General features: G+C 40.0%; 1 protein-coding gene across 1 annotated transcript in view; it reads left to right on the top strand.

Annotated features, from left to right (window-relative positions):
• Positions 1–27783, top strand: part of Amph (amphiphysin) — a 200526-nt gene that overhangs the window by 66095 nt on the left and 106648 nt on the right. The window contains exon 2 of the mRNA XM_028789250.1: positions 17824–17904. Coding sequence (XP_028645083.1) covers positions 17824–17904 — 81 coding nt within the window. The remainder of the gene's footprint in view (positions 1–17823; positions 17905–27783) is intronic.

Below are 27783 nucleotides of genomic sequence, written 5' to 3'. Positions count from 1 at the left end.
TTGCTTTCAGAACATTCTCTAGAAGCCAGTATCTTGTTTTCTACCTAAAAGGTAGATTTACATCTTTGTCTTTCATCAATATTCACCTCATGTAATTAAGGCAGGCAGGTGGTGTTATGTGCTCATCACAATCAAAACATGAGTTGGAGAAATGAGATGATGTACCTAAGTGTGATTTCAGTAGGATGGATGCCTACGGGATCTGCCTACAGGCTGAACGACAAAATGCTGATAGCTTGCCAAGTTTGACTATTGTGCCTGCAGAGATCCAAAAAGGAAAACACATGGATTATATATTTAACAACATGAACCCAGAAAGGACAAGTCCTCTCTGACTTTACTTCTTCATTAAATAAACTTTTATTAAATTCAGAATTCTTGTATTTCTGCCTCATTCCCCAGGATAAAGGAAGGGAAAAACACAGATCAGCAATCGAGTACAGAAGGACTGAATGTGAGCATTCAAACAAATGTGAGCATTTGTTTGCTTTCTCCATCCCAGCTGCTCCTTGCCTGGGGCTGACCTCTCTCCATCACTGAGTTTTCTGCACCTATGGAATGTCACAGGATTACCACCAAGCAGGCACCAGCACCCTTGAAAACACAGTTTCTCTCAAGATGTGAAATTGGTTATATAACTGATTGTTTTATGTCTCAGCCTACACACCCCCATTTAAGAAAACATTCTTCATGTTTTCCTCAGCCACTCTAATATTTTTTACCCTTCCCTTCATACCACTCTTCTCTGTCTGTTGCCCAGTAGGTTAAAAACCGCATTAACCAAAGTGTTTTCAATGATCCTTCAGATTGAGTCTGAGCAGAGTTTAGATTTAGAGAGAACTCATTTGGTATGGAAAAGTTCCAGCCCTCTGAGTAAGCCAAGTCACGAACTTAAAGACAGACCCCTCTGTGCAGGACTAAATTGTCAAAAGTCAACCTTCTTGTAGGGGAAAATTTTCCCTGCAAGTTGGGAGGAGCTAAGGTGGGAGGAGTAAAGAGAGGAAGAAGAGGAGGAGCTAGTAGAGAGAGCAGAGAGAGGGGAACACGGAAGGGAATGTGAGCATGTCTCTAGCAGTCAAAGGTAGTTGGTATATCTAGGTTGGGTATTGGGTTACACCTTTGATTGTGTGGGCATCTTATTATTGAGCATTACCAAACATATAAAGCCTTTGTATAATCTAAGCATTAGAGTCTCATTTGTACTGAGCCCGCATGGATGGCGGGATGGTCTGGGCTAAGCCCAGCCTTGTGGAGACGGCATGGAAGATTGGCAGAGCCACCTCCTACGCTGGCATCTTGTGGGTGGCAAGGGTGGTGTTTCTGGCTGGCTGTTTCTAGCTACAACGCACACGTGGCCTTTGGCCACGGAACATGGCGGCTGAGCTAGGCAGAGCCGCAGCTTAGATGGTAGGCCTGTGCAGCCCATTTATTAAATATTAACAGTAACACCTTCTCTTCAGACTTCACCCATGGACTATGCACAGGCAGCCATCAGGTGGCAGCACCACACCCTCACCTGTCATTCACAACCTGAGCTGTGCTCTATGGAAGCCTTCCCAGGCCAGGGCCATGTGTTGTAGGCCCTTGCTGAATATATTTTCTCTGTGCATCGCACAGATGCATTCTCTATCCCATCAAGGATGTTAACAGGGAGGATGCTGATAATCTCCAGGGAACCCTATGCTCTCCTGCAGTTTCCCTTCTTAAACAGTATGAGGATCTTTCTATTTTCTCCTTTTATTTTTTTTAAAGCATTAGACACTACTTGAAGTTATTTTTATTTTATCACACAATATATAAATTTCACAAGGAAAAGACCTCTGTAATGTTCATAGATATGTCCCATGATCTTTAAAAAGAGCCTAGCATGCAAGTATAGGTACAGCAATGCCTACCACAGCTGTGTTTCTTTGTAGAATTACAAGTGAGTTGAGCAGCTGTGGGATAAATGGCTATGCTATGTGTGTTTGTGCAGCTTGCTTCAGCCCATCTTTCTCTCCCTTGCCTGCTGTGACTACAGCTATCTCAGTCTCTCCATCCTTCTTGTATCCCATCCCTTTATGCAGCTTTCCTATACTGTCACATCTCAAGGGGTATTCCTCGTCTGTGTACTCTATCTTAACCTGTATCTCCTTCCCATCTCATTTGGTGACCTGCTGTGATCTATACCCTGGAAATAGAAGTCTTCCATATCTGAAGACCTCTGGTTTCTTTCTCTTTCATTCTTTACTCAGTAAATGTGAGAGCACTGATTATTCTGTAGCACATCAAATTTCAAACAGAGTGAAGACAGACACAGCAAGTGAGGAAGCCACTTTGTCAATCATATTGTATTATAAGTGATACTGATTATGAGGGAAAAGTACAGAAGTGAATAGAGGATAAAGGAGTATAGGGAGGTGTAGAGAAGGTGCTTCTCTTTCCCCTAAAATGCTCCTTTTCATCTCCTCTGCCTTTGAGTCATTCCTATCCTTTCACACAAAGGCTATGACTCATCCCCTGTAGAAATCCTTCTCAGCTGCTTACCAAGGCTGAGTGAGGTACTCCATGGGTTGATGCCCTAATCCTGGTGTGGACCCACGAGACAGAGGTGGGTTTTACACATGCTTGGGATCCCCATCCAAGCTGTGAACTCCAGAGACCAGGGCTGGCTTGTATTCATCCATAATTGTGCGTCTGCATTGTGGGTTTTGCTACTCAGCAGGTATTTAACCACAGTAGAAATAAAGGAAGAGAAAGCTATGCAAAGCTCACATCTTTGCTTCTGATAGTGTTTATATTAGGGAAGCCAGACCATACCAGAAATCATGGCAAATGTTTTATTATAGATCAGTATATTTTTTAAAGGTTAAGTTTTGCCAAAAACATTTGTGCAATTTCCAAAACATATGTAAAATCTAGAGCATTTGGAAAACACTAAAATTATAAGAACAATGGGAAATCCTGTAATTCAATCCCTGATGTTCATAACCTCTGGAAGTGCAAATATCCTTCTTAGGCTTCAAATCCAAAGATCGATCTATCTATCTATCTATCTATCTATCTATCTATCTATCTATCTATCATCGATCTATCATCTATCGATATATCATCTAATGCATCATCTGTCTATCTTCCTATTATCTATCATGTATCTTTTAAAATTCTTTAGATAATTTTCTTACAATTATAACAATGAAATGCAAGTGACTGCCTCCCACTGCTCTAGTAGATTACTGGTTTGTGTTTGCTACATCCAGGACCTGAGGCTTTATCACTCAGTGTTGCATAAAATGAACTGCTTAGCTTGGGGCCAGCCTGTTGCCCACGCAGTTGGGAGGGCTCTGCAGTCACTTTACACACAGTGAAGCCAGCCTGTGTTTTCCACCCCAGGTTTCATTCTGTTTCCCCAGGAGCAAAGTCAAAAGAAGCATTTTTTCCAGTGCTTCTCCCTGGGAACAGATACTGTTTTCATTTATCATGACTCTGAAAGTGTAATCTTCTAGAGGGCTAGCCTTAATTTGGGGTGAGGAGAAAAGGATGCAGGGGTTCTGTGGTGTTCCCCAGCCTGGGTTAGCCAGCTCTATCCATTCTCATTGGCCTGTAATTACCAGCTTTCTTGCCAGCTAATTTAACACATTGAAAAACTTCGAAGTATATTTCTTTCCTGAAAATTTTGGACGGAAGTGGTTTATGATTTCTCTCTCACCATGAGTTAAATACAAATGTCAGCAATCCCAATTTGAGAATATTTAGTTTCTAGGATTTTGTTATCAGATTAATTAAAATAAGAATTCTTATAAAGATGTCTTTGATTAACTTCTGAGTGTGTCCATGGGAAGAAAACTGCTGGGACAATGAATTTACACATTTCTAAGAAATTTAGAGATGCTTCCAAGTTTTAACCCAGAATGACAGACTCAAATTATGTACTCACATCAAAGTCTGTTCATTTACTTTTAAGTTCTATACCGAATGACTACAAATTCTTCTAAACGCTATAAATGGAGACAGAGGAAAGCCTGGGATGCCCTTGGAGCTATTGAATTCTCAGGCTCACTCTGCTATTCCTGAACATTGGAGGCCATCAGAAGTCATGGTCGACAAGAGTCTGAGGCCTAAATGTGGTGGCTAACAAAGCTTGGTATGCAGCTTGCTCATCTCCTCTTAGGAAGCCAGTATCAACCAGATGAGTAAATTAAAGGGATAGGTAATAGATTGTGATGTATCACAAATAGGCCTAGGCTTGCTCTGGAGGCTACTAATGCCTCCAGAACATTACAGAAACAGACCTTTTGAGACAGAGGTTAGTAGTGCTTGAAGACCATAAGATATCTGATTATAACCATGTTACAATTGTCAATATTGTCAGCAACTGTGGTGTAGCTTTTGAGTACTGTTCCAGTCTGCGGAGTTGGAAGAAGAATCTCTGAGCTTGTCACTCCCAGAGTGTCTTTCTCTTAATATCCTCAGGCTTGTGTTTAAATCACCCCAAGTTCGAGAATGTTATAGAAATCAACGGTTGAAATCACAGATGACCCTGTCAGCACTGCTGGAGGATCCGGAGGACAGATTGAAGGGCTTTAGTCTGTGCTGCTGTCTGTTGTCCTTAGGGGGTGGCAAGCTTGCTTTTCAAGTGGGGCTTCAGAACTTGCAGCCGATTAAATATGCACGTACATCTCACACGATTCAGTGTGTTTTCCACTGACTTGCTGAACCCCTTCACTCTCCACTGAAAAAAACCACATTCTTCCAATATATAAAAATATGTATTCATACACCTTTAAAACTGCAGCTGTGTTTCATACTAAGCCTGGGCTCACAATCGGGGTACAGAAATAGGAACTGAGATGGCACAGAATTATCAGAACAAAGGAGGGATCTCCAGGCAGTTGTGAAGGGCTGGATATACCTGGGTTGCTCAGTACTTGCTTTCTCCACTGGCCCACCAGAAGCTAAAGCCAGGTCTCAGGGGGAAGAACTACGTTGGATTAATACCCAGACACAGGATTGGAGCCTTCCAAGGTCTCAATGTACCCATTCTATGCAGTTGGTCTTATTGAATTGTTTGGTTGTCACCTTCATGGTAAAAGAACAATGGAAGAGGTGAGTGAGAATCCTCAAGTTACTCTGAAGCTTCTCCGAAGTTCTCTCCCCCTTTTCTGAATTTGATTTATGCTGAATTATTCACACCAGAAGTTTGTGATGTGGATGTATATTTCACAGATATTTGATCTTCACCTGGAGGAATTATAATATAGAAATTATAACATAGAGCTTGGGACCCTGTGTGAGATATGCACTGGAAAACAGACGAGAATCACAGACTTATTTTGTCCCCATGATTTACGATAAGAGAGAAAGGTGGTACTTGGTCAAAACAAGATATCCGGTTATTAGCTCATCTGTTTGAAAGGTGACACACTTGACCACTGGATGTTACTCAGGGTAGCCATTTTAGTTAAGACAATGAATTCTTGGGTATATGTTTATGTCAATGTCTGACAAATGTGAGCAGAATGATCTCTGCAAATCCGTTGTGCTTGAATGCAGCCTGTTGATCTTGGTGACAGCCCTCCTAAAAGTTCTGCTTCAGAATTACAAAGATTCTCTGGGCTAAGTCTGGGACTGTGATACAGGAAGTCCGCAGGAACATTTGCTAGTGATTTATTTAAGATGTTCTAAAATAAACCAAAACAATACAGTCTGCACCTCATTTCTGAAACTTCAGACTGTGTTTACATATTAAGGTAGTGTGAAGTCATCCAGTGGCATAATTTAAATTTATGATAAACTTCATATTTTGTCTTTCCAACTAGTTGTGTAATCCTGTGGTTTGGCCCTTAATATTAGGAAAAGTTTGCCCCACCCATGTTCACAAATAAAACATTGCATTTGCAGGTATGCACACAGGACTACATAAGTATGCAGGTTTTTACTCTTCTTTCACACATTTGTTTCTCTGATGGTTGATTCAATTGGCATGGTTTAGGATCCCCATAGGAACAAATCTCTGGACATGTTTGTGAGGGACTTTCTAGATGAGGTTACCTGAGGTAGGAGGGCACAGTGTAAATGCAGACAACAGTATTGCATGAGCTGGAGGTCCTCCACTAAATAAAGAGGAGAAAAGGAGCTGGGTAGCAGCATCCATTTCCCTCTGCGTCCTGACTTCAGATATAGTGTGATCAGCTACTTCAACCTGCCATAATGACCTCCCCACCATGATGGGATGTACCCTTGACCTATGAGCCAAAGTAAACCATTTCTTTTCTATGATGCTTTCACTGGCAATGTCCTCTCTTCAATGAGAAAATTTAACATTTCATAAGGTGCCTGCTCATGTCTGGTCATGTCTTTCCATCTCCTTCATTCTCTACCCACCATATTCTCTACCCCTTCCCCCAGGACCACTTAAAGTTTTATATTCATGGGCAAAATGTGGAGAGATTTCAGATTCTGGGCATCAGATTCTGGGCATCTCTGGATGATCTATTTTTTATTTTATTATTTTTTTATTTTTTTTTTTACCATTTATTTCTACAAAGAGAGATTTCTACAAAATGAAACCATTCTCTGCCAACTCTGGACATTTTTGAAAGTGTAATATAACACTATTGTTGTCTATTTTATGGAATCTGCATCTTTTGTTAGAGTTCTAATAAAAACTGAAGTAGGGAGAGAAAAGGGAAGCCAGCAGTGTGATGGAAATCCTGCCTTTACAATTGTAGGTCAGAAGGAGCAATGATCACGCAAGGTTTTCAGTCTCTCTGAACAGAACTAACACAATTCCTAGCTCACAGCTAAGAACTTAGTGGGTATTTGGTTGTTGACGTTTCCTTGGGTGACTCTTCCAATGAAGAGGCAAGGATTGGTGCCATGATATTGGTACTATATCCTTCCTGTAAGCTATTGGAAGAAAGCCCATGTCGTATTTTGTGTAAAAACCTCTTCATTTGACATGCAGATTCTCTAATTTACAGCTATGATCTCCCAGTGCTGCAATCCCCTGCTCACACTGAGTTGCTTGAAATATTCTTTCTGAAATCTAAAGCCAGATGCAGCTCATCTGCTTCCAGTTGTTATTTCCACATGAAAGAGCAGAGTCAGTCACCAAGGAATTTGAGCAAGCCAGAGATTATTTATCACGTTGGATCATGGCGAGGCAAAACTTCATGCATGTTGCTGTTTCACTTATGTGAATACCATTAAACCTGAAATTTGAGGTTAATTTGTATATTCTGAACCAAAATGTAACTAACAGAATGATTCTCCTTCATCTTGAGAGGTTTGGAGAAACATTTTTTCCTAAAAATCTAAATGTAATGATCTCATTAAAATGCAAATTGAACTACAACAAAACAGAGCTGAGTCAACCATCCAGAACACTTACACCATTTGGGAGTTGTCAGCCTTCTGCTTTTAGAGAATGGGGAAACACTGAACAGAGATTATATGTTCATTTAAGTAGCCAGGATTTGCTGTGTATTCTGTGACAGCTTCAAGACCACAAATTTCTGACCTCTTTCTGTGTTTCCATAAAGTGTCCAGAACAATGACTTTAATTCTTTGATTTACTTAAGGCTCCACATGACATCAAATTTGTAATAAAGAGCAGGAATCCCGAACTTGTGTGCACAAGCAATTTGCCTATAAATTTTTAGTTAAATTGTAAATTCTGCTTAGGGTGTAGAGAAGTAGATTCTCCATTTACAGCGCAGCAGATGCTTCTGGTTTGTGTGAGTGACATCAGAGCAGGAAAGAGAAAAGGAATGAAAGAACTCATCAAAAAAAAAGAATGCAACAACACATTCACCAAGGTGACTAATTCATTCATGGAAAAGCTCTGTCTTAGTTTCTTGTCCTACTGGTATGGTAAATTACCATGCCAAAAGCAAGCTAAGGGGAAAAGTGCAGCTCACAGTTCAAGGGTCCTGCCAATCAAGGTAGAGAAGTCAGGGGTGCAGGAGCTTGAAGCGACTGACCACATATTCCAGCCACAATCAGGAACACAGAGGATTGATTGTGTGCTCCTGAGCAGCTCCCCTTCTCCTCTCAAACAGTCTAGGATCCCAGCCAGACAATGGTCCCACTCAAGGACAATGGATCTTCCCACATCAGTGAACGTAATGGAGGTCACCCCATAGGCACACCCAGTCAAAATTTCTGAATGAGATCTCTTTCTAGTGGGACACAAGTAAGTCATCAATCACCTTTTATGATTTCTATTCTGTAAACTTGACTTCCAATGGCTTGGAAATTGGATGTAGCATCTTTCTTTATCCTGTTTCTTTTTCAAAAACAGCTTTGGCTGGTCTGCATTTGTTAACCTCCACATATATTTTAGAGTTAACTTACTAGTTTCTTTACTATTACCTGGTGAAATTTTTTTGTTTTCATTGCCCTGAATTATCAAATAAAGATATTGATGAGACTGTTGTGCAAAATTTTTATGCTAAAAATTTTGTAGGCATCTGAGGAGGAGGGAACAGTGTTAGTGGGGAGCAGAACCATGAATATACTGTGTTCAAAACTATCATGGTAGCGTTTGACACATTCCATAATAATTAAAAAATCCTGTCCAGAGTTGCTGTTTAGTCCATTTTTGCAAACAAGGAAACAGACTTTGAAAAGTTAAAGTCTTTTTATGGGCAACCCATCCCTCAAAAGTGGGGTCCAGTTTTGTGTGAGTTTTTACTTACCTTTTATTCACTGTACCTGGGAAGTTTCTTAAAATTTAAAGTACTGATTCTTCTTGTGATGGAAATCATGACCTTTTTTTCTAGCTTAAAACATAATACATTAGCTGTGGTTTCAACCTTCCTCAATTCTTGCACTCTATGCATAGATGTAAGACCTAAAACAATTTGTTCAGAGAGAGAGAGGTCCTGACCCATCTCCATTCCTTGAGGAAGATAGTTGCCTGCCTTTCTGTTGAGGTCTCAATTCAAGGGCTGCTATGTAGGTGTGCTTCTCTTGTAGGTCTGTCTGTCTTCATCAAAGAATTATTGTTTAGGATTCTGTCTGTTACAGTGTCTACAATTCTAATTACTAATATTCCTGAGCACTGATTGGCAATCATTGAAACAAACATTTCCATGTGTTTCAGGAGTGGATTTTCAGATGTCTATTCTCAGTGTGTACATTATGCTTAATTGCAGGTAAAATGAACCCAATAGAAAAATGAAGAGCCTTGTTCAGATCAGCATGATAGCAGGTCTGGGATGTACATTGTGCTGCTAGAACCAGTGTGCTCATTGACAGTCTGTTGTGCTGCCTCATGTCATATACCCCTCCCATGGGAGACATTGGCCGTTTCTTAAAAAGCAAAGCAAAACAAAAAACAAACAAAAAACCTTCACAACCAGCTTTGACATGCTAAGAATCTCCAGTTTTAAAGTAAAAGAATTAAAGCTGGATCAGAGAAGCAGTTTGAGCTGAGTAGCTCAAACCTTGTAAGATGTCTGTCATGCTAGACAAGCTGTTTATGACAGAGGACATTATGAAAAGCTTATGAGGGGGCTGGAGAGATGGCTCAGTGGTTAAGAGCACTGACTGCACTTCCAGAGGTCCTGAGTTCAAATCCCAGCAACCACATGGTGGCTCACAACCATCTGTAATGAGATCTGATGCCCTCTTCTGGTGTGTCTGAAGACAGCTACAGTGTATTCATATATAATAAATAAATAAATCTTTAAAAAAAAAATGAAAAGCTTATGAATTGTGTCATGTAGGAGACAATTAATTATGTTCACGTGTATTCTCCACCTCCATGTAATTTACTTCATCTGTCCCTATTGCCTGCAGATGTGGCTTCTTTGACTTCTGGAAATTTAAACAAATTATTTATTTCCCTCAATTAATCAGTGAAAAAGGCCTTCACAGGAGGTATGTTCTATGAGGTAAAGATGTTAGGGTGCAGGGAGCTCATGAAAGTGCCATAGCATGAGAGATTATTTGGTCCTGTCAAAACCGGTGCGACAGGTATAATAAGAAGACTTTGCCTCTGTATACCCAGGTTTCCCAAGAATGAGAAGCTTGGTGAGCCTAAGCCTCACATCATGCTTCTGGGGAGATACCAGCTTGCCCTGGTGGGGAGATGTTATCATGACTTGATGGCACATATTAAGTAAAGTTGTCTTTAGGGGTTTTTCCAGGATCACTTTTTGCTCTTCTTATGAGTCACACTCTGTGCCCTGATCTATAATGTTGGTACAAAGAAGTGATGTCAGTCTGGATCTGTGCCTTACTTAGGGTTTCTGTTACTGTGATAAAACACCATGAGAAAAAACAACTTGGGGAGGAAAGTGTTTATTTTCAGTTCCCAGTTTCCCACCATGTTCCATCACTGAAGGAGGTCAGAATAGGAACTCAAACACGGCATGAATCTAGTGGCAGGAAGTGATGCAGTGGCTATGGAGAGATGTTGCTTACTGCCTTGCTCTTCATAGCTTGTTCAGACTGCTTTCTTATAGCACCCAGGACCACCTCCCCAGGGATGTCGACAACCGTAATGAGCTGGGACCTCCCACATCAATCATCAGTCATGAAAATGCTTGCCCACAGGCCAATCCAGTGAAGACATTTTCTCAGTTGGGGTTCTGTCTTCCAAGATGACTTTAAGCTGAGTCAAGCTGACGTAAAAACAGCCAGTACATCATGTTACTGACAGAGGCTAATTGAAAGTTTTCTCCAAGTAAGAATGAAGAGAACATATATTTTGTTTAACTTGCTTCCATTATAGTATATCTGAGTTGAAATAATAATCTATTTGGGTGGAGTTGATGTCAGATGGCTATGGATCAAACACTGTTGTATGAGCATTCTGGATGGAGGTGGATTTTAAGATAGAGGGAAATTTTTAAATTTCGAGTGGAAGTATGACTACCAGCCTGCCCTCCTTTCTCTATTACAGCCTTCAGGGTGTTAGTGCAGGGAGGATAGGAACTGACTTGGTCATTAGGCTGTCTACTTTGAATCTAGGCTGTTACACGTTAGCTTCATGGCTCTCAATTACTCCATGTTTCAAATCTCCACATAGCTGTACGCACTCATGCGGCCTTGTCAATGAAAGAGGACAGTCATAATAATCTGGCTTGCTAGATTGTGGAGAGGACTAAGTGAATTTTAAAACTAAGGCATTCAGAACTGTGCTTGATACAGTTCAGGTTTCCATCGTTGATAGCTAACATATAAGAATAATAGAGTCAAGTGGAGTATTTTCAGGAAAGTAAGAGTAACAAGAACATGTTCTTCCTCCTCCAGGGACCCCTTCCATCTGTTACCTACTCACAGGACAAGAATCCCTCTCTCACCCCATATAATTTTCTGCTCCCAGCTGATGTCTTAGAAAGGCTTTTCTTGAGTTTTTCTTCTACATTCCTTAAAACTTGTTAAACAGTTTGTGATATCAAATTGATGATTTATCTGGGTAAGGATGGTAACCGACCCTGTACAACTGACCCAATGAATCTGTAAGGCGTAGCCAGGGACAGATCTCTGTGGTGCATTGCCGAGTGGAAACCCTTCCTGAGTTTAATGCTTAAGTATGTTCTTAGTACCAACAACTTTGTTGTAGGATACATTGCTACAAGTTCACTAGGCATGAGATGTCTCTGGAACATCTGGCTAATGGTACAAGGAAGAATTGCTTCCCTTGCCTAAAGAACATGAAGATTAATTCAGGGCCGTGGTGTTGTGTGCAGACTTGACATACAATAGTGCTGTGACTTTGAAGAGGGCTGCTGGTGGAGAAAGACTGGTCCATTTCTCAGCCTCAGAAGATAATGAACAAACTTTCACTATAGACTGGTGTACATTGCACCTTAGCATTGATAGTTGGAAGTATTATTATTTATTTTTAAAGAAATAGTTCTGAGCAAAGAATCAGCCCAGGGTATGTTTGTTTGAATGAGAAATGCCCTGTCCCCCCATGGACTCGGGCATCTGAATACTTGGGTTGTGTTCAGAGAATAGAACCTTATTCCACTTTTAGTTTGTTTTCTGTGCTTCCACTCTGTGGCTGAGGGTGTAACCTCTCAGCTTCCTTCTCTGGCCACTGTTCCTGTCTGTTGCCATGCCTTTCTACTACAATGGGCTCTAACTCTCTGGAACTGTAAGCCAAAATAAACTCTTCCTTCTAGGCTGTTTTGGCCACAGTGCTTTATTTCAGAAACATAAAAGTAACAGACACAGGAGAGGATAATCTCACAATCTAGTCATCTTTTAAAGATCAATATCAAGCTACCATTTTCTACTAAGGTATTTTCCTTTGCAGTGTCAGGGGACTATGCGTTCTCAGCTTTAAAGGATTCTGGATAGAAGAGTGGAAAATTATGAACTTGATACCTGATTAGAAATCCATCATTATAAAAGCTACATTGCCTGGTGCTTACTCTGACTACATATAATTTCCCGTCGTTTACCTTAGCCAACTCACCAGTAGATAATATTTACATAATACTACGTCCTTTTTATTTTGTGATGAGAAGGTGCCTCATTACACAAAGAAAAATAATTTAACTTTATAGTTCTTCCATTGACATTCAGAGTCTGGCAAAAAGGAAGCATGGGTCAGCAGCTCATGAAATTTGTCTAGTTGTCACAATCGTTCACCATATACACTTTCCTCTAAAGGGCCCAGGGATCAATACTTCCAAGTTCTTTTAAGAATACATAACTCTGGTCTCAGTATCAAGCTAGTAACTAGCACCTGTCCTTGGCATCCCTACATGGCCTTCCTTCTGAAGCTCTTTGCAGTCTGCCTAACTTGACCTTATCAACTTCTCCACTTCTGAATCACAAGACTGGTGTTGCTCCTTGGGGCTCAGCCATCAGTGTGGCTGGACACCGCTTTGATCTTTTCCTGTAATTAACAGAAACCATTTCCATGGTAAAAGGAAGATTGCGATTTTTTTCCCTCTGACTTCAAATGTCATGTTTTTTAAAAGCTGCCAAGTTACTGCTCCATTTCTAATTTAAAATATTAAACAGAACTCTTATTCCCCAACCACAGCTGCAGTCAGTAGTGAATTTGTCTTCCACTTTGGGAACATAAAACTTGATTAGAATTTTGCCTATACACTATGGAGAAAGTATGGAAACCACAGTTCTAAATCCTTAGGTAATGTGCTTGGCCACTTTATACAGGAGTGATTTCCCTAGGAAAGAATATAAGTACCATGCCACTGGGACAGTGCTTGCAACTCAGTCTCATGAGATCATTTCTGGAGAGGATACAGAGAGGGCTTACCACAAAACACTCCAACTTATGTTCTTGCTTTGCCTCTCCATTTGGCTTTTAATTTGATTTGTTTAAGAATTGGAACAGGCTCAGTGAGCCTGGGCGAAGCAATGCAGTCCTGGGGAGTAATGAAGAATCTCACTGAGAGAAAGTACATGTTGGACTTTGTATCTACGATTTGTCATTTGTAAAACAAGAACAAATGTTAATGGTGAAAATGCCTTTGTTTTCAAATAGGTAATTACCAATATGGATGAAATTAAACTCCTAAACCCAAATGTTCTTTTATAACCTGGGACCGACAGCCAAAGGACAGTATAGTCCTCAGTGAGTGAGCTGAGCCCTCCTGTACAAAGTGCTAATTAAGAAAGTTTCTAACAGATTTGTTGTGGGCCAATCTTAAGGCCACATTTTTTTTTAAATGAACATTCTCTCTTCCCAAGTATGTGTAGGTTTGTGTCAAGTAGTTGACAAGACTCAGCCAGGACAGAAATAGTTCTAAACTATAACTCAAATTATAATGGAATTTTTTTTATTAATCCTGTATTTTATTGACTCAGTGACACACAGGTGTTGAGAAGGTTATGGAAAATATGGGCTATTAAGGAGACCTGATCTTTGGAAGATAAGACAAATGTAACATGAAAGAGAAACCCAATGAACAGATGCTTTCAGAGCAAGGGTGTAGATAGGACGAGGTTTCTCACTTAGATAAGAATCTACTCCTACAACCTTTGTGCCTACTCACTGTTCCGTTATCCTCACTACAAATTTGATAGTTTATGCCATAAGGTTGTCATAAGGATTAAATTATTTAACCCATTTTAGTCTTTGGAAAAGAACCTGAAACACAGTAAAACTCAATCAAATGAGGAGTTATTACAGCAATAATTAGAAGCCTATAATTAGCCTATAATAGCTTTTGTTACTATGGTAAATGGGAAGAAGTTAATGGTGACAGTACCACTTGAACTGGGAAACATTCGTGGAGGATTTAGAAAGCATCGTGATTGTATGATAGAAGAGAGAATATTGTAGGTTGAAGGTGTCATGAAATGTCAAGGTAGGGATGAAGTGTTCACTAAAGAACCATTGGAGATACAAAAATTCAGTTAGATCTTAAATTATAGGTGTTACATGTCCCCATCCCTAATCCTGAAACTATCTGTCTTCAGTTGATAATTACCTGCCAATGAAAATTTAGGTTTTTTTCTAAGGGGATCTCACTGAGGAAGAAGAGTACTTTTTAGGGTAGACAGAATGCGCAGCAGTAGATGGGCAACAGAAAATGAACTTGATGACATCTCTAGAAGTTCCTTGTCTCACAATGTTGTATCAGGGCTTAATTTTAATTTTTAATATGTATTAAAATATCTATAAAATTTGTGCATATATTAGGATTTCCAGTTTTGTGTTTTTGTGAGATTCCAGAGTGTACAAAAGAGTGAATTTCTGCATCTATATCCATTTCCTGTGCCTTTTCTTGGGCTCTTTTCCTTATCCTAATCTGATGTGACAGTTCTTTATTTTGTTTTATTTTAGTATTATTCATTAGAAAACTTTTTGTTTTCTAATGGGAGACAGAAAGGGGGAAGATCTGGATGGGAGGTGAAGATGGGAGGAACTGGGAAAAATAGAGGAGAAACTATAATCAGGATATATTATACGAGAAAATATATTTTCAATAAAAGGAAAAAATGTAGATGGTACATGTGTTTCTGTTCATGCACAAATTGCAAACCTTTAATAACTGTTCTAAGGTCACATGTAGTGTGGGTCCCTCCTTTGTGATACAATAGGATTTCTGAGGCATTACAACGTGACAGCCTGTATATCCAGCACTTCTTCTTCTATTCATAGTGTCAGAGGCCATCGCACCTTTGCCACCATCACAAAAGTCTCAGATTTGGTTCACGGTGAATTAGGAATCCATAGTGGAGCTCTACTGAGAGACCTTGAAAGAAAGGCAAATAATTCAACACCTGCCATGGAGACCTTTCTTGGGAGCCTATTAAATCTGAAACTCAAGGTTTTCATTGATATTTCAGGATTGGTATTCTATGTCTCCATTTTACAATGCCAAAGCCCAGGGATGACACTATCTTTGTGGGAAAAGCACCATAGTGAATGGGTCATGCTACTTACAAAGGAAGTGATTTAGGACAGTCATCTATGTTTTTTAAGTCTCAGTTTATTTATCTTTAGCTCAGTGATGAGTAGGCTGTGTTAAGGATCAATTGAAAAAGAATGAACCAAGTTCTCAATGTGGCCACTGAGTGAAAAATTTTCCTGGAAAGGTTACCTTCCCCAACCTCCTCCTTTCTTAGCTCTCCTCTGTGGAGACAAAGGCAAAGGCAGCAAGCTCTGGAGGACCACTGGAGCCTAGAGTTCTATATACTCTGTCATTCTCAATGACATTGTGAAGGTGGGAACTCTTTTTACATGTAGGAACTATTTCATGGTTGTTCTCTGGCCTCTGCTCACATCATATCAGTCTTCAAATAGAAACACAAGGAACCAGGTATGAACTTTCAATGAAGAGCTTCAAGCAGAGTCCATGCATAATCTTCCCACTATTCCAGTCATGCAGCCCATAAGACATATTTCATAGAACCCAGTGGCCTTAGTATTTCTTGCCCATAAAAATAAGAATATTAGATTGGATGAGTGGGTCTTACCTGCTTCTTCTGAGAAAGAAAAAACTACACTGGTGGTGACAGAGACGCTAGATTGCAGAAAGTTGGTTTTTCTAGAAGTTTCCAAAAGGCCACTTACCCAGCTATGCAATCCTAACCCTTCGGGTGTCACATGGTTAAAATATATGCCACACAAGACTGTAATTAGGAAGAGAGTAAAGAGAATTGCTGTCTGTGACTTCAGGCTCACAGTGGGTATGCAATATATTTGTAGTATTCTTTTCTTATGCCTAGGACAGAAGTTCCTATTCACTCTTCTAGAAGGTTGTAGAGTTGAGAATGTGGCTGCTTCTCTTGTTCAGAAGAGACTGGTAGCACCCCTTGCCTGCATGCTGTTGTCAGTAGATGAGGAGTTAAAGGAGTCTTAGTCAGTCCTATGATATAGAGTATCTGAAAGGGAGTTGAGTGTGTGGATTTTGAGAGTTAGGGGAGTGCTGTGTGGTCCATGTCAGCTGCCTTCCCTCCTCATCATTAGATTTTGTGTCTGTACATGTGTCTGTATATGTGTGTATGTTTGGGTAGTCAAAGGTAATTTGGTAGAATTCTCTTTAAAACATTTTTTTAATGAAAAGGCAAAAATTAGTAAAGCACCAGTAAATGTCAAAAATCTCCTTCCTTAAAATTGTGAGGTTTAGAAAGAAAACACAGGGGAAGATGAGGGCCTGAGACTTCCTTGGTTATTCAAGTTTGCCTCTGCTGCAAGTGTAGCCAATGCTGCTTCTCTTTATCTCTGAGACAATAATGACAAAAATAGTAGTAAGACTCTGAATTGGAGCTGAGCTCCCCACAGACATTAATTCTGTGTGTCTTGATGAATGTGGGACTCTGTAGTAGAGTTTTTTTTTTTTTAAAAAAAATGACATTTTATAATGCCACAGGATGTCACAAGGCAAATTTCTAGAAGGCAGCGTTTATAGAGTTTCCATGTCCTTGAGCAAGTCAGAGTTTAAAAAATGAGATATAAGGACACTCAACATCAACTGCCACACTCTACTATAGTACTCAGCTTTGTCAGATTTATCTTCAGATGGCTTATTTGTCTTTTAAAAATGTTTCTCTTGGCATCTTGTACTGTGCTTGAGACATAATATTTCTTCTTATGAATTTGCTTAGACCCCTTCAAGGCCTGGAATGGACTCTACTACATTTCTGTCCATTGTATTTGCTAACAGCAGATGAAAAACCTTTTACAGAGTATTCTCTGAAGCCTTGAGTGCTGCAGGATATTGTTACAACATTCTATAACATCATTGTATTGCTTATAATACACAGTCTCCAATTTGTTTTTTTTAGATCTGCCTTATGAATTCTACTAGACTGTCAGATGTTTTAGGATAAACACTCCCTCTTGATTTATTTGTTTTGTATTTCTGAGTAGCCAATGTTTATCATGGGCTTGTACAATCGTTCTATACCCATGGCCACTTGGAATGTTTATTTAATTCAGGGGGAGTATCAGAATATGTTCAGGAGAATTGAATGTCATCCCTAGAATGCACACTTCAGTCACAAAGCCTTGCTTCACTGAATAAGACATATCTGGTTACCCATTATGCATGATGTCTTTTGGTAGCTTCTGGGGATAAAATGACAAGTAAAGCTTAGCTTAATATTTGAAGTTACACAGTTTCTTAAAGGAATGCATATGTAAGCAAACAAATGCAATGCTGCATGACCCTTGCTCAAAAATCACACAGCCTGTGGGTGATGGATCTGTGACTAAAACTTGAGTCTATTCAGTTCCAAAGCCACCAAGCACACTCCCACAACGGAAAAAGTAGCAGTGCCAAGGGTGGATTCTGCTCAGAACCCTTAGTAAAAGATGGTAGTCTCCACTGAACATGCATGTGGTCCTGCTCCATAATCACTGTTAAACCAAAGCATTTTGTTTCATTCACAAACTAGGTCCTCCAGAAGCTGGGGAAGGCTGATGAAACTAAAGATGAACAGTTTGAAGAATATGTCCAGAACTTCAAACGGCAAGAGGTGAGTCCAGTTCTTAAGTTTCTGCAGTAGGAAGAACTGTTTGTATTTTCATATATGGTGTGGTTTGGATGAGTCCCAAAGCTCATGTGTTGGAAGTTAATCCCTACTTTGAAGACTTAAAGAGGTCCCTATTTAATCTACTACTGCGGTATTTAGAGGCAAGGCCTTTCAGAAGTGGTTAGAATTATAAAAAGCCATTTGGGAGGCTTTAGAAGAGGGATAGAAACTAGAGAGATATATACTTTCTGACTCTTGACGACTCTTTCTTTCTGACTCTGAGCTGCCTCAGATCTCTGCAAGTAAGCCTGTCATTACCAGATGCACCCAAGAACTATGAGCTAAAATAAATCCCAAGTCTTTATACTGTACTTAGTCTGTGATCCTGTGTCTCTGGCAATACAAAATGGACTAACCCAATGTGAAGCTGATACTTGATATTTCTATATTCTGCAGAAGACAAGAAGACAGGCAGGGGTTGCAGACAGTGAGTTTGGAGCGTAGTTTCAGGATATTATGCACTGCTACCCTGGAACTTTGCAATGCAAATGACTAACCTGAAGGAAAAGTGGCAGTCTTGGAACTCTGTGTCCTATAGAATCCTAGAGAGGCATTAAGCATGTCTACCAAAGGATCTCAGTTAATAATACTTCAAGACCGTGCACTCTTGGGTAGGGGAGATGGATCAATCAGTAAAATGCTTAACTCAGAAGCAAGTGGATGTGAGTCTGATTCTTGTCACACATATCAAAATGCAGGACATGATGGTACACACGTGTACTCCCAGGACTAGGGAGACAGAGTCATGAGAATCCCTGGGGTTTGTTGTCTACCCAGTCCACCCTAACTGGTGAGCTCCAGGCCAAAGAGAGACATGTCTCAAAGGACATGTGTGGAATTTTTGAGGATGATCAACCTTAGGTTGTCCCCCTGCCTCCACACACACACATATGTAAACAACACCCCTCCACAGGTGTCCATAACCCTTTCCACACACATAAAGAAAAGATTATGCACTTTTGACAGAAATTGCATCGTTCCAAGATGTTAAAACTTATTCCCAGTGGGTAAAATAGAACTAAACTCTTGATGCCTAAAGCACAAATAAACATGCATTACAATCATAAATACATGACATAGCTATGCTACTGAAATTTCACTAGAGTGTATAATTAGAGAAATGATACGTACTAAGACTCTTCCTCATAGGAGATGATAGTAAAAAGTAAGGTTGAGAAGTGAAATTTGTTACTTTTGTAGACACTTGTTTAACAGACACACGAATAAATAAAGTACTTTTTTTTAAATGGCCTATTTTAATTAATAAGACTTGGATATTTGATATTTGACTCAAATATCACTCTCATAGTAGGAAGGAGGCAGGAAGAAAATGGGGCCAGCAGACTCTGGAAAATGGGCTTGCACGTGGGACCAATGTTAAGATGAATGCTGCTGTTAGTGCTATCTGGGTCCAAGGCAATCTTGACCCAGGGAATGACAATTAACAATGGAAGATCATCATTGCAGTTATTTGATCAACTTTGCCCTATGTAAAGACCTCTGCTCTCAGAGGTTCTTTATTCCCTGTTGCACCAGGCTTCTATTGTATCTCTTAATGGGAGACACAACTTTTTTTTTTCTTGCCAAACTGGGTTATAAAACTCAGAAGGTATAGAGCCATGTAGACTAGTCTCTATTAAAATATATTTCTGAATATTGCTAATTATATTCTAAAACTAAAGATTTGTGTATGTGGACTTGCTATAAACCATGGGAATGTTGTTCTATTTAAAAAGTAAGAAAGGAGAAGAAATTAGAGAAAGAGTTAGTAAGGGTCCTCTAAAGAATGAGGACTGATAGAACCTGAAATTTTTCAGAATGGCTCACAGGATGCTGTCTGGTATTCTAACAATGCCCATCTCACTCTGCAGAGGCTGAGTATCTAGCAATTGTGCAATCTTGTAGGCTGGTTGTTTCTGCAGTTCCAATCTGGCAATGAAGGCCTGGAATATTTCTTGAGAGCTAATGGTTTTAAGTTTACTTGGGAATTGTCACAGCATAAAGACAGTGAGTGAGGACAAGCAGGCATTAAAAAAAAGCTTCCTTCCTCCATGTCCTTCCATCTGGGTGGCCAACAGAAGGTACTGCCCAGACATAGGGTGAGTTTTTCTACTTCAAATAATTTGATCAAGAAAATATTTCAGAGGTATGCCCAATAGCTTGTGTTTCCATTGGTCCCAGTTGCAGTCAAGCTGACAACCAAGATAAGTCATCATAGAGAACAAGGGAGTGGTAGTGGAAAAAAAAGCATCTTCAAGTTACTGACTATTGCAGTGAACTTGGAATGATAAAAATGGAAAAAAAAAAGAATCTAACAGATATGTTAGATATGGGTCCACTGAGTAAATTGTGCTGACTGTCTCCCAGGACAGCATGCTTCATGTGTCAGCATCTATTTTTCTTTGTATCATCCTCCCTCATCTCCTGAACTTGGATGACACTCCACAAGAAAACGATCATCAATCAAGGCAAGCATCATCATGGAAGCAGCTGAGCATCAATGTCTGCTTTCAGATAGTGGATTTAGATTGAAGAAGTGACTCAACCCTAGAGCTTTCCTTTCTTGAGGACTTTTAATCTACATTTCAAAACTCAATCTTGTCTTGGGAATCCCGGTGGAGCCAATTAGCCTTTGACATTGGATTTTCTGTTAACACTTTTCTGGCCTTTTAAAGTTGCTCAGAATCCTAGCTGAGAAAGAGTCCTGCTCTATAATGTTTCCATGTGTAGGTGACACTCTGTATTTTTCAACTATAATTAAAATTGACCTCTCTCTCTCTTTTTTTTTTTAATTGACCCAGATTAGATTTTTTTTTTGTCTAAGTGCTAGAGAAACTCGTAGTTTGCTGTATTATTAATTACATCAGGTAAATTGTCTGTACCTCTTGGAGAAAAGTCTAGGGTGGCTTTATTTTGCTTGTCCACCTCAAATGTGATGGGGAAACTCACTGATAATCATTCTAGAAGGCCTGTGCATTGGCTAACTCAAAAACCTGGGAAAAGAAAAGCCCAATTATACGTCATAACGGCAAAGCATGGAGATTGGACAGGAACATGGAGCTTCTCAAGGAGTCTTTGAAGGTCCTATTGGCTTCATTTTGAAAATATTTTACATCAAAATATAGTATATTTTTGCATATATTCTTAGTGTTACCTACCTATAAAAAAGAGTTCTTTGCAGTCCTTATCACAGAGTGGAGAGAGGGTGCCTTATTCTTCTCTGTGTATTAGAGGCCGAGAAAGAAGGAAAGGGAATGTAAAGAGAGCGATTCATTAATTTTTCAGGAAAAAATTATTTGACATTGAGAACTAAATTTGGGGACTTTTTTTGCTTTAGAGAGAACAAGTTCTCTTTTACCTTTAAAATTTGTTGGTTGTTAAAATGATTCCATTGGTAAGTCGCTAGATTAGTAGAGCAAACCTCTGGTTTTGGTCTATTTCCTAAGAGGTTAAACAGGAAGGAAGCTTCATGGTTGTGAATGAAACCAGCAAATTGATAGGGGCCTTAGAGGGAACAAAGGGAGATATAAGGTTTTATCGAGGGTTCAGGCATTCTTCTGTGTTTTCTGGTCTCCATGAGGTGAGAGTTTAGTTTCTCCGCCTGCTTCTACTCTGATATTCTGCTTTCACACAGACTAGAAACACTAAAGTCAGCTAGCCATGAACTAAACCATTGAAACAGTGAGCCCAAAGAAATCCTTACTTAAAACCTTTTTCCTTCTAAAGTATTTGGTCACAATGGTTAAAAATAATGTGACTAACAGAACTAGCAATTCACATATTTTGCATATGCTGGAAAAGGTGTGATGTTTATGTGCAAATACTAACTTAGAAAGAATGACCTACCAAAACAATGGTCACTTCCACAGAGTTTAGTGTTACTAATGCTGTATCATGGTGTATCATTGTCTGAATCCGAATCTCAAAGGCATTATCTAGCCTAGACAACCTAGAGTTCATGCTTTCCCAACAAATATGTTTTTCAATCCCCAATGATGTGACTGATTATATACCATGTAGCAACTTTTTATTTGTATACTATAGTCACATGACACTCAAAATTTTAGATGTTTTAAAATTCTACTTTTGTAAAATAGGCTTTCTTGCTGGTAATTTCCTTGCTAGTCTATATTGGAGTAAAAGTGGCATGAGGTCTGTCCTTGAACTCTGGTTTGGAGCTTAGATTTAATTTATTGCAACCACACACTTTTTTGTTTTTAAATCTGAAGTTTTTTTTTCCTTAAAAATAGTTTGTGGAGACAGATTATAAGTGAAGGATTTGTTTGCATGGCCCTATTACTCTGTTGGATTTCCAACTGTAGTTTTTGTGATCCAGATTTCAACTTGATTAATTAGGATGAAGAGGAAAGGATAAATGTGGATAGAACACCAAATAGCATCAGTGATATCTCCTATGGGGAATTCAGAATTTTCCATGATGAGAGCTAATCCAGCAGGAAGCAACAAAGTCTGATGTTAATCCTTCTTCCCCAAAGTCCCTCCTGACCTTTTCTGTTTTTTCTTTTATTAGAGCTTCTAATAAGTAGTAGAAATGATTGGTCTGGGCACCAATTATTTTCAGTTCACCTGGCTTCCTGCTGACAGGTCCCTTAATAAGTGGAGAAATGCTTCTGGAAGGAGGGAGCTTGACCTTTCTTTTCCCTGCCTAACAAACTCACCCTTCCTGCTAAGAAGCTCACCATTGGCAAGTTAGCTAACTATAATAAAAAGGCTGGTGGGTTGACTGGACCCAGAGCTGCAACTATCTTGATGGTAAAGATGTGAGAACATTCAACCAGGCCAGATCCAACAGCAGTGTTGTAAGAGAGGTCTGTGATTTCTGTGTATCCATCTCCTCTGCGAAGGGCCGTGGCAGGGGTCCTTCCTGCTCCCTTCTCAGCACTCTTCAGGGTGCCAATTTTGGTGAAATGCTTAGGACCAGATGTGTTTCAGATCTTCAAGACATTTAAATTGGCGAATATTTGTATAGATTTTACTTGTTGAATATCATTTATCTGAAAATTCAAAATCTGAATTTGTTCAGAACTCAAAACTTTAAAAAAGGTCCTGTTTCAGAGTCTTTCAGATTTTAGGTGTTCTGATCAGAGATGCTCTCAACCTGTGGACACCAAGAAGAAAAGAAATCCTGGGACCTTGCATTCTTTTCTACTGAGGTTGTAGACCCAGAACCTCCCTGGCAGCTCCTAGCTTTCCTGAGCCACAAATCCAACTTTACCACTCTTCTCTAAGGGACTTGAAGTCTTGCTCTGAAGTTGAATGCACACTTGCTGATACTCGACTGCTTGATGCATTCCTAGAGTAGTTCTGAGATGAAAGTGATGTCTGTTATGTATATCAGTGAAGACACTTTTATAACATATTCAAAGAACTTGAGAGGTGTATATCAACGATTCTAAAGAAAAAATTAAAACACACAGATGCACTGATATAGGGATTGAAACTTACTGTTTTGTTATGGTAAGGTGCACTTCTGTTCTGAAAGGATGGCAGTTTGGCTGAGGAGCTAGGCCTATTACATACCTTTGGAACATTATCCCACAAAACCCAGCCATACTGTGAATATGTTAGTACATTCACCTTTTCTTAAATGCGAACCATGACCTTTTCTTTCTGAGCTAGCCACTACCTTGAGTAAATGTGAATTCATCAGATCTGCTCTGCATAATGATCTGGTGCTAAATCTCAACTTAGTCAGTCCCAGTCAGACAAAAATCCTCCTTTTAGGTCATGAGACCTTCTGGGTTGGGAGTAAGAACCTCATTTGTTGAGTTGCATGCTTACCAGAGCAGTGTCAGTCAGAATTTAGCTTCTTCAGAACCATCCAGAAGGCCTTAGCACAGTATAGATGCCTGGACTAAATCCTAGGGGGACAGCCTTAAGAGTCTGCATTTCTGACATGCCCCTAAGTACCATCAATGATACTCATCCAGGGACAGTACATGGAGGGCCTGTATATTGACACAACTGATACATTACTCATGCAAAGTTTTCTGCTGCCTTCTCTGGTCAGTCCTTTAACCTTCTAACATTATGAGCAGATTCACTAGTGCTTGCTTTTTAGTGACAATTAGTTTAATAAGGGTTTTTCTAGGTCCTATGGTTTAGAAAGGGAAATTTTAGTTAGCATTTGCATTCTAGATTTAGACTATTGGAGTAAAATAAAGAGTATTTGTTTGGGGAGTCAGATGCATTATTAAACGTTAAACATGATAGGAAACACTTTGCAAGCAGTTGGAGCCTTGCTGGAAGGGAAACTTACAATATTGAATGCATACACTAGAACCAAGCAATGATCACAAATTGCTAATCTAGTTCTTACCTCAAGAAATTAGAAGTGTCAAATAAACCTGAAGCAAGGAAGACTAAGAACATAAAAGAGATAAGAAGAGAAATCGATAATCCTGAGAGTCAGAAAGCAGTGAAATGGTATGTGAAACAAAACACTGGATCTTGGAAACACGAATCAATAGAATTGATGAATCTCTCAGCAAGAGTAACAACAAATAGACACAAATCACCAGTCTGAGAAGTAAAAGATTCTCATCTTAGACCCAGTCGCCACTGAAAATATAGTAAGAGAGTACTGCCTTCAACTCTGTATTTACACATTTAACAACCACAGTGGGCCAATTGCCTTACAGCCACAAACTACTAAGATGGGACTGGCGACACAAATGTAAACATTAGAGAGGGTGAATTTATGATTTAACATTTGATAAAGAAGCATCTAACCCCATGTTGTTCTGCTGGAGAGCGAAGATACTTAGAAGAGAATTAACATCAATTTTCCAAACTTTTGTAGAAAATGAAAGGAAATGCTTCAGTCCCTCCTTTGAGAGTTGTTACGCAGTATTCTTTATGTAAATATTTCTTTGTACAACTTTATTTTTGTAACAGTTCTTCTGACACTAGTGTACAGTAATACCTCATGTGCTAGGTAGTGTGGGATACTCACACAGTATCCCTTTTCCTTCTTTCGACTCTCAAAGACTGCTGGCCAGGAGCCCTAGCTACTCAGCTCTCCCTTGTCTGGGGCAGTGTCTTCATTAACTTCTTCTAATGTTTAATTTTGGGTCCCTGATCCCATCTTAGTTCTCTTCACTCTTGGTAATACTTGCTTTGCAACAGGGAGATATCTTGGTTATTAACTCTTAACTAATTCAGTTTTATAATGAAGATTATAAAAAGTTCCTGTGGTACAATGCTTACCCATGCCTACATTGTATTGAACTTAAAAGTTTTATTATATACCCAGTTATACTGGATTGTAATAATTATTATTATTATTTTTTATTGTATTTTTTTTTATTAATTTCTTTTTTTTTTTTGAACATGAAATGCTTTTTTATAGCATGTTTTACAAAGGGAGGGGGTAAGAGGGTCCAGGTGGTGGAAAAGTACAAAATCTTCTTGGCCTGTGCCTTGAAACATGTCATGGTCTATATGGTACACTGCCTTGAATTATGATCTACCTGTAGTTCTTCAGAAGATATGGTACACTGCTTGAGTTATGGTCTCCCTGCTATTCTTAAGAAGACATGGTACTCTGCTTTGAGTCTATATGCAGTTGCTAAGCAGGATCTTGCAGTTGCCAAGCTTCAGAGGACATTGTGCAGGTGGGGAAAGGTAGGGGATAAGGGTAAGGGCGAGGGTCCTGGCTTCTGGCATCTCCCCCTTCTCTGTTTAGTTAGAGAAGGCGTCTTATGTTCAATCCCAACTATGTGAGTTTTGAATTTGGATGTCTAATTATGGGGGGTCTTAGACAAGTTCACAACCCCAAAACACTGATGTGAGACGAGTCACATCGATGGTCGAAGGCTTTAGGCTGTCGACGATGGGCAACGTCAAGGGACTCTGATGTGGGTGAAAGGAGGGTGAGGGCCCTGTCTTAGGCCATGTAGGCTGGACCCACTCCCAGCACCACGCACTCCTTTTCGGCTGCATTGGGTGGGCCCCTGGGAAGTGGACCTACAATAATCCCGTCATTGGGCTAACTCACAGCCATCCTAGTCTCTTGTAAATGTTCAAGTTACCAACCATTTGTCAGTTTGGGGTGTAATATTGTCATAAAGGAAGGCTCCCCAATGTTAGCGGCCATATCAAGGGTGGCCTTGGTTTAGGAAAAAGCCAATTTTTTTTGTGGTGATCAAGAGGCCAAGCTCTCTAGCGAGAGAAATGAGGGCAAAGCCAGGCATACCAGGAACCCTTCTGGAGGGCATGGAAGTCTAGGGGTAGACCGTAGGGGGAGGCAGGGGAGCTGACAGCTGTGTCAGTCTCCTGCGGAGTCACTTCTGGATTCTCTGCAATTTTCAGCTGATGGTAATGAACTTCAACTGCCTTCTTGATGGCAGCATCAACCTGGTTCCGTGGACTACAGGTCACGGGCGATGATCTCTGTCTTGCTCAATCTTGATGTCGTGCGCACATCCTCCCAATGAGGGTCCGTCCGGATGGGTCCGTGCCTTGAGCCCCACGTCTGGGTGCCACTTGACCCGACCGGTGGGTCCTGGTTATTCGTGGGGGCGAGGAGGACTGCAACCTGCTATTCTTCAGAAGATATGGTACACTGCTTGAGTTATGGTCTCCCTGCTATTCTTCAGATGATATGGTACATTGCTTTGAGTCTATCTGCAGTTGCCAAGCAGGATCTTGCAGTTGCCCAGCTTCAGGGGATCTTGTGCAGGTGGGAAAAGGTAGGGGGTGAGGGTAAGGGCGAGGCTCCTGGCTTCTGGTCCATCTGGGTTAGAACTTCTAATAGCAGGCATCACGGGTGATTCAATTTTACCTGGAAAGAAAAAAGAAGGGGATTCTCAGGGAGATTTCTCTTCCCTGGATGTAAATTGTTATTCATCGTATTTATGATTGGGTCTGGCTTTGTGAGGGTATCTATTTTTTTCATTAATATTTGTGGTAGCCGGTTAGCTGTGCCTTCTGTGGTATTGGACAGGCATATCAGTCCTCGGCTCCATAAGGGAACTGGGACTGGGGCATTCCCTTTATGGGTATGAGGGTCCTTCCCCATATCTGTGGCAAAGTTTTGTTGGTCTTGGTGGTGCCCGAGGTCACCAACATGGTCAGCAAGAGATTTGCCATGAGCTTTCAGCTTTAGAGAGAGAAAAGTGAACAAGGCATGATGGAGAGTATTTCAGGGGGACTCCTTCTGAGGGGGTACCGTTCCCCCTCTTTTGTTTTTAAAGCCAATTTTTCAGAGTTTTTGTAAAATCAGGGCAGAAGCGCCAACAGTTGCTCCTTCCACACTCAGAGAGTCATGAAGGCCTTATTTAAGGATATATAAATCTATATTAATAATCTTTTGTCAAAGGACTTTTATAGCTCCACTGACAATTAATCAGACTATATGATATATCGATTAGAAATAGCTTTTTCTACTTTTTGTGAGATTACCTCTCTTTTGTCAATTAACTGTTGAGGAAGTTAGGGTTTACCACTCTCTTGAGAATATTGAACAGAGATTTAAATTCTTTTGTGGAGAGCTTAAAATAGTATCTTAGCCAATTTGCATCTCCTAGAAACTTTTGAAATTAATTTAAGATAAATAGACTCTCCTTTTTTTTTAAATTCTTTATCTGTGTGGGGTTTTTATTGGGTATTATACGTATTTACCTTTCAATGTTGTCTCCTTTCTCATTCTCCCCCCAAATCCCTTATCCCCTACCCCTTCCTCCTAATTTTTGTGATGGTGTGCTCCAAACATCCTCCCAGTCCCATCTCCCTGCTCTCAAATTCCAACACAGTAGGGGATCCAAACTTTTGGGGACCTCGGCCCTCCACTTTCACTGG

This window comes from Grammomys surdaster, unplaced genomic scaffold, assembly GCF_004785775.1.
Source record: "Grammomys surdaster isolate TR1022 unplaced genomic scaffold, NIH_TR_1.0 125807, whole genome shotgun sequence".
Lineage (NCBI taxonomy): Eukaryota > Metazoa > Chordata > Mammalia > Rodentia > Muridae > Grammomys > Grammomys surdaster.
This window is presented reverse-complemented; position numbering and strand designations above follow the sequence as displayed.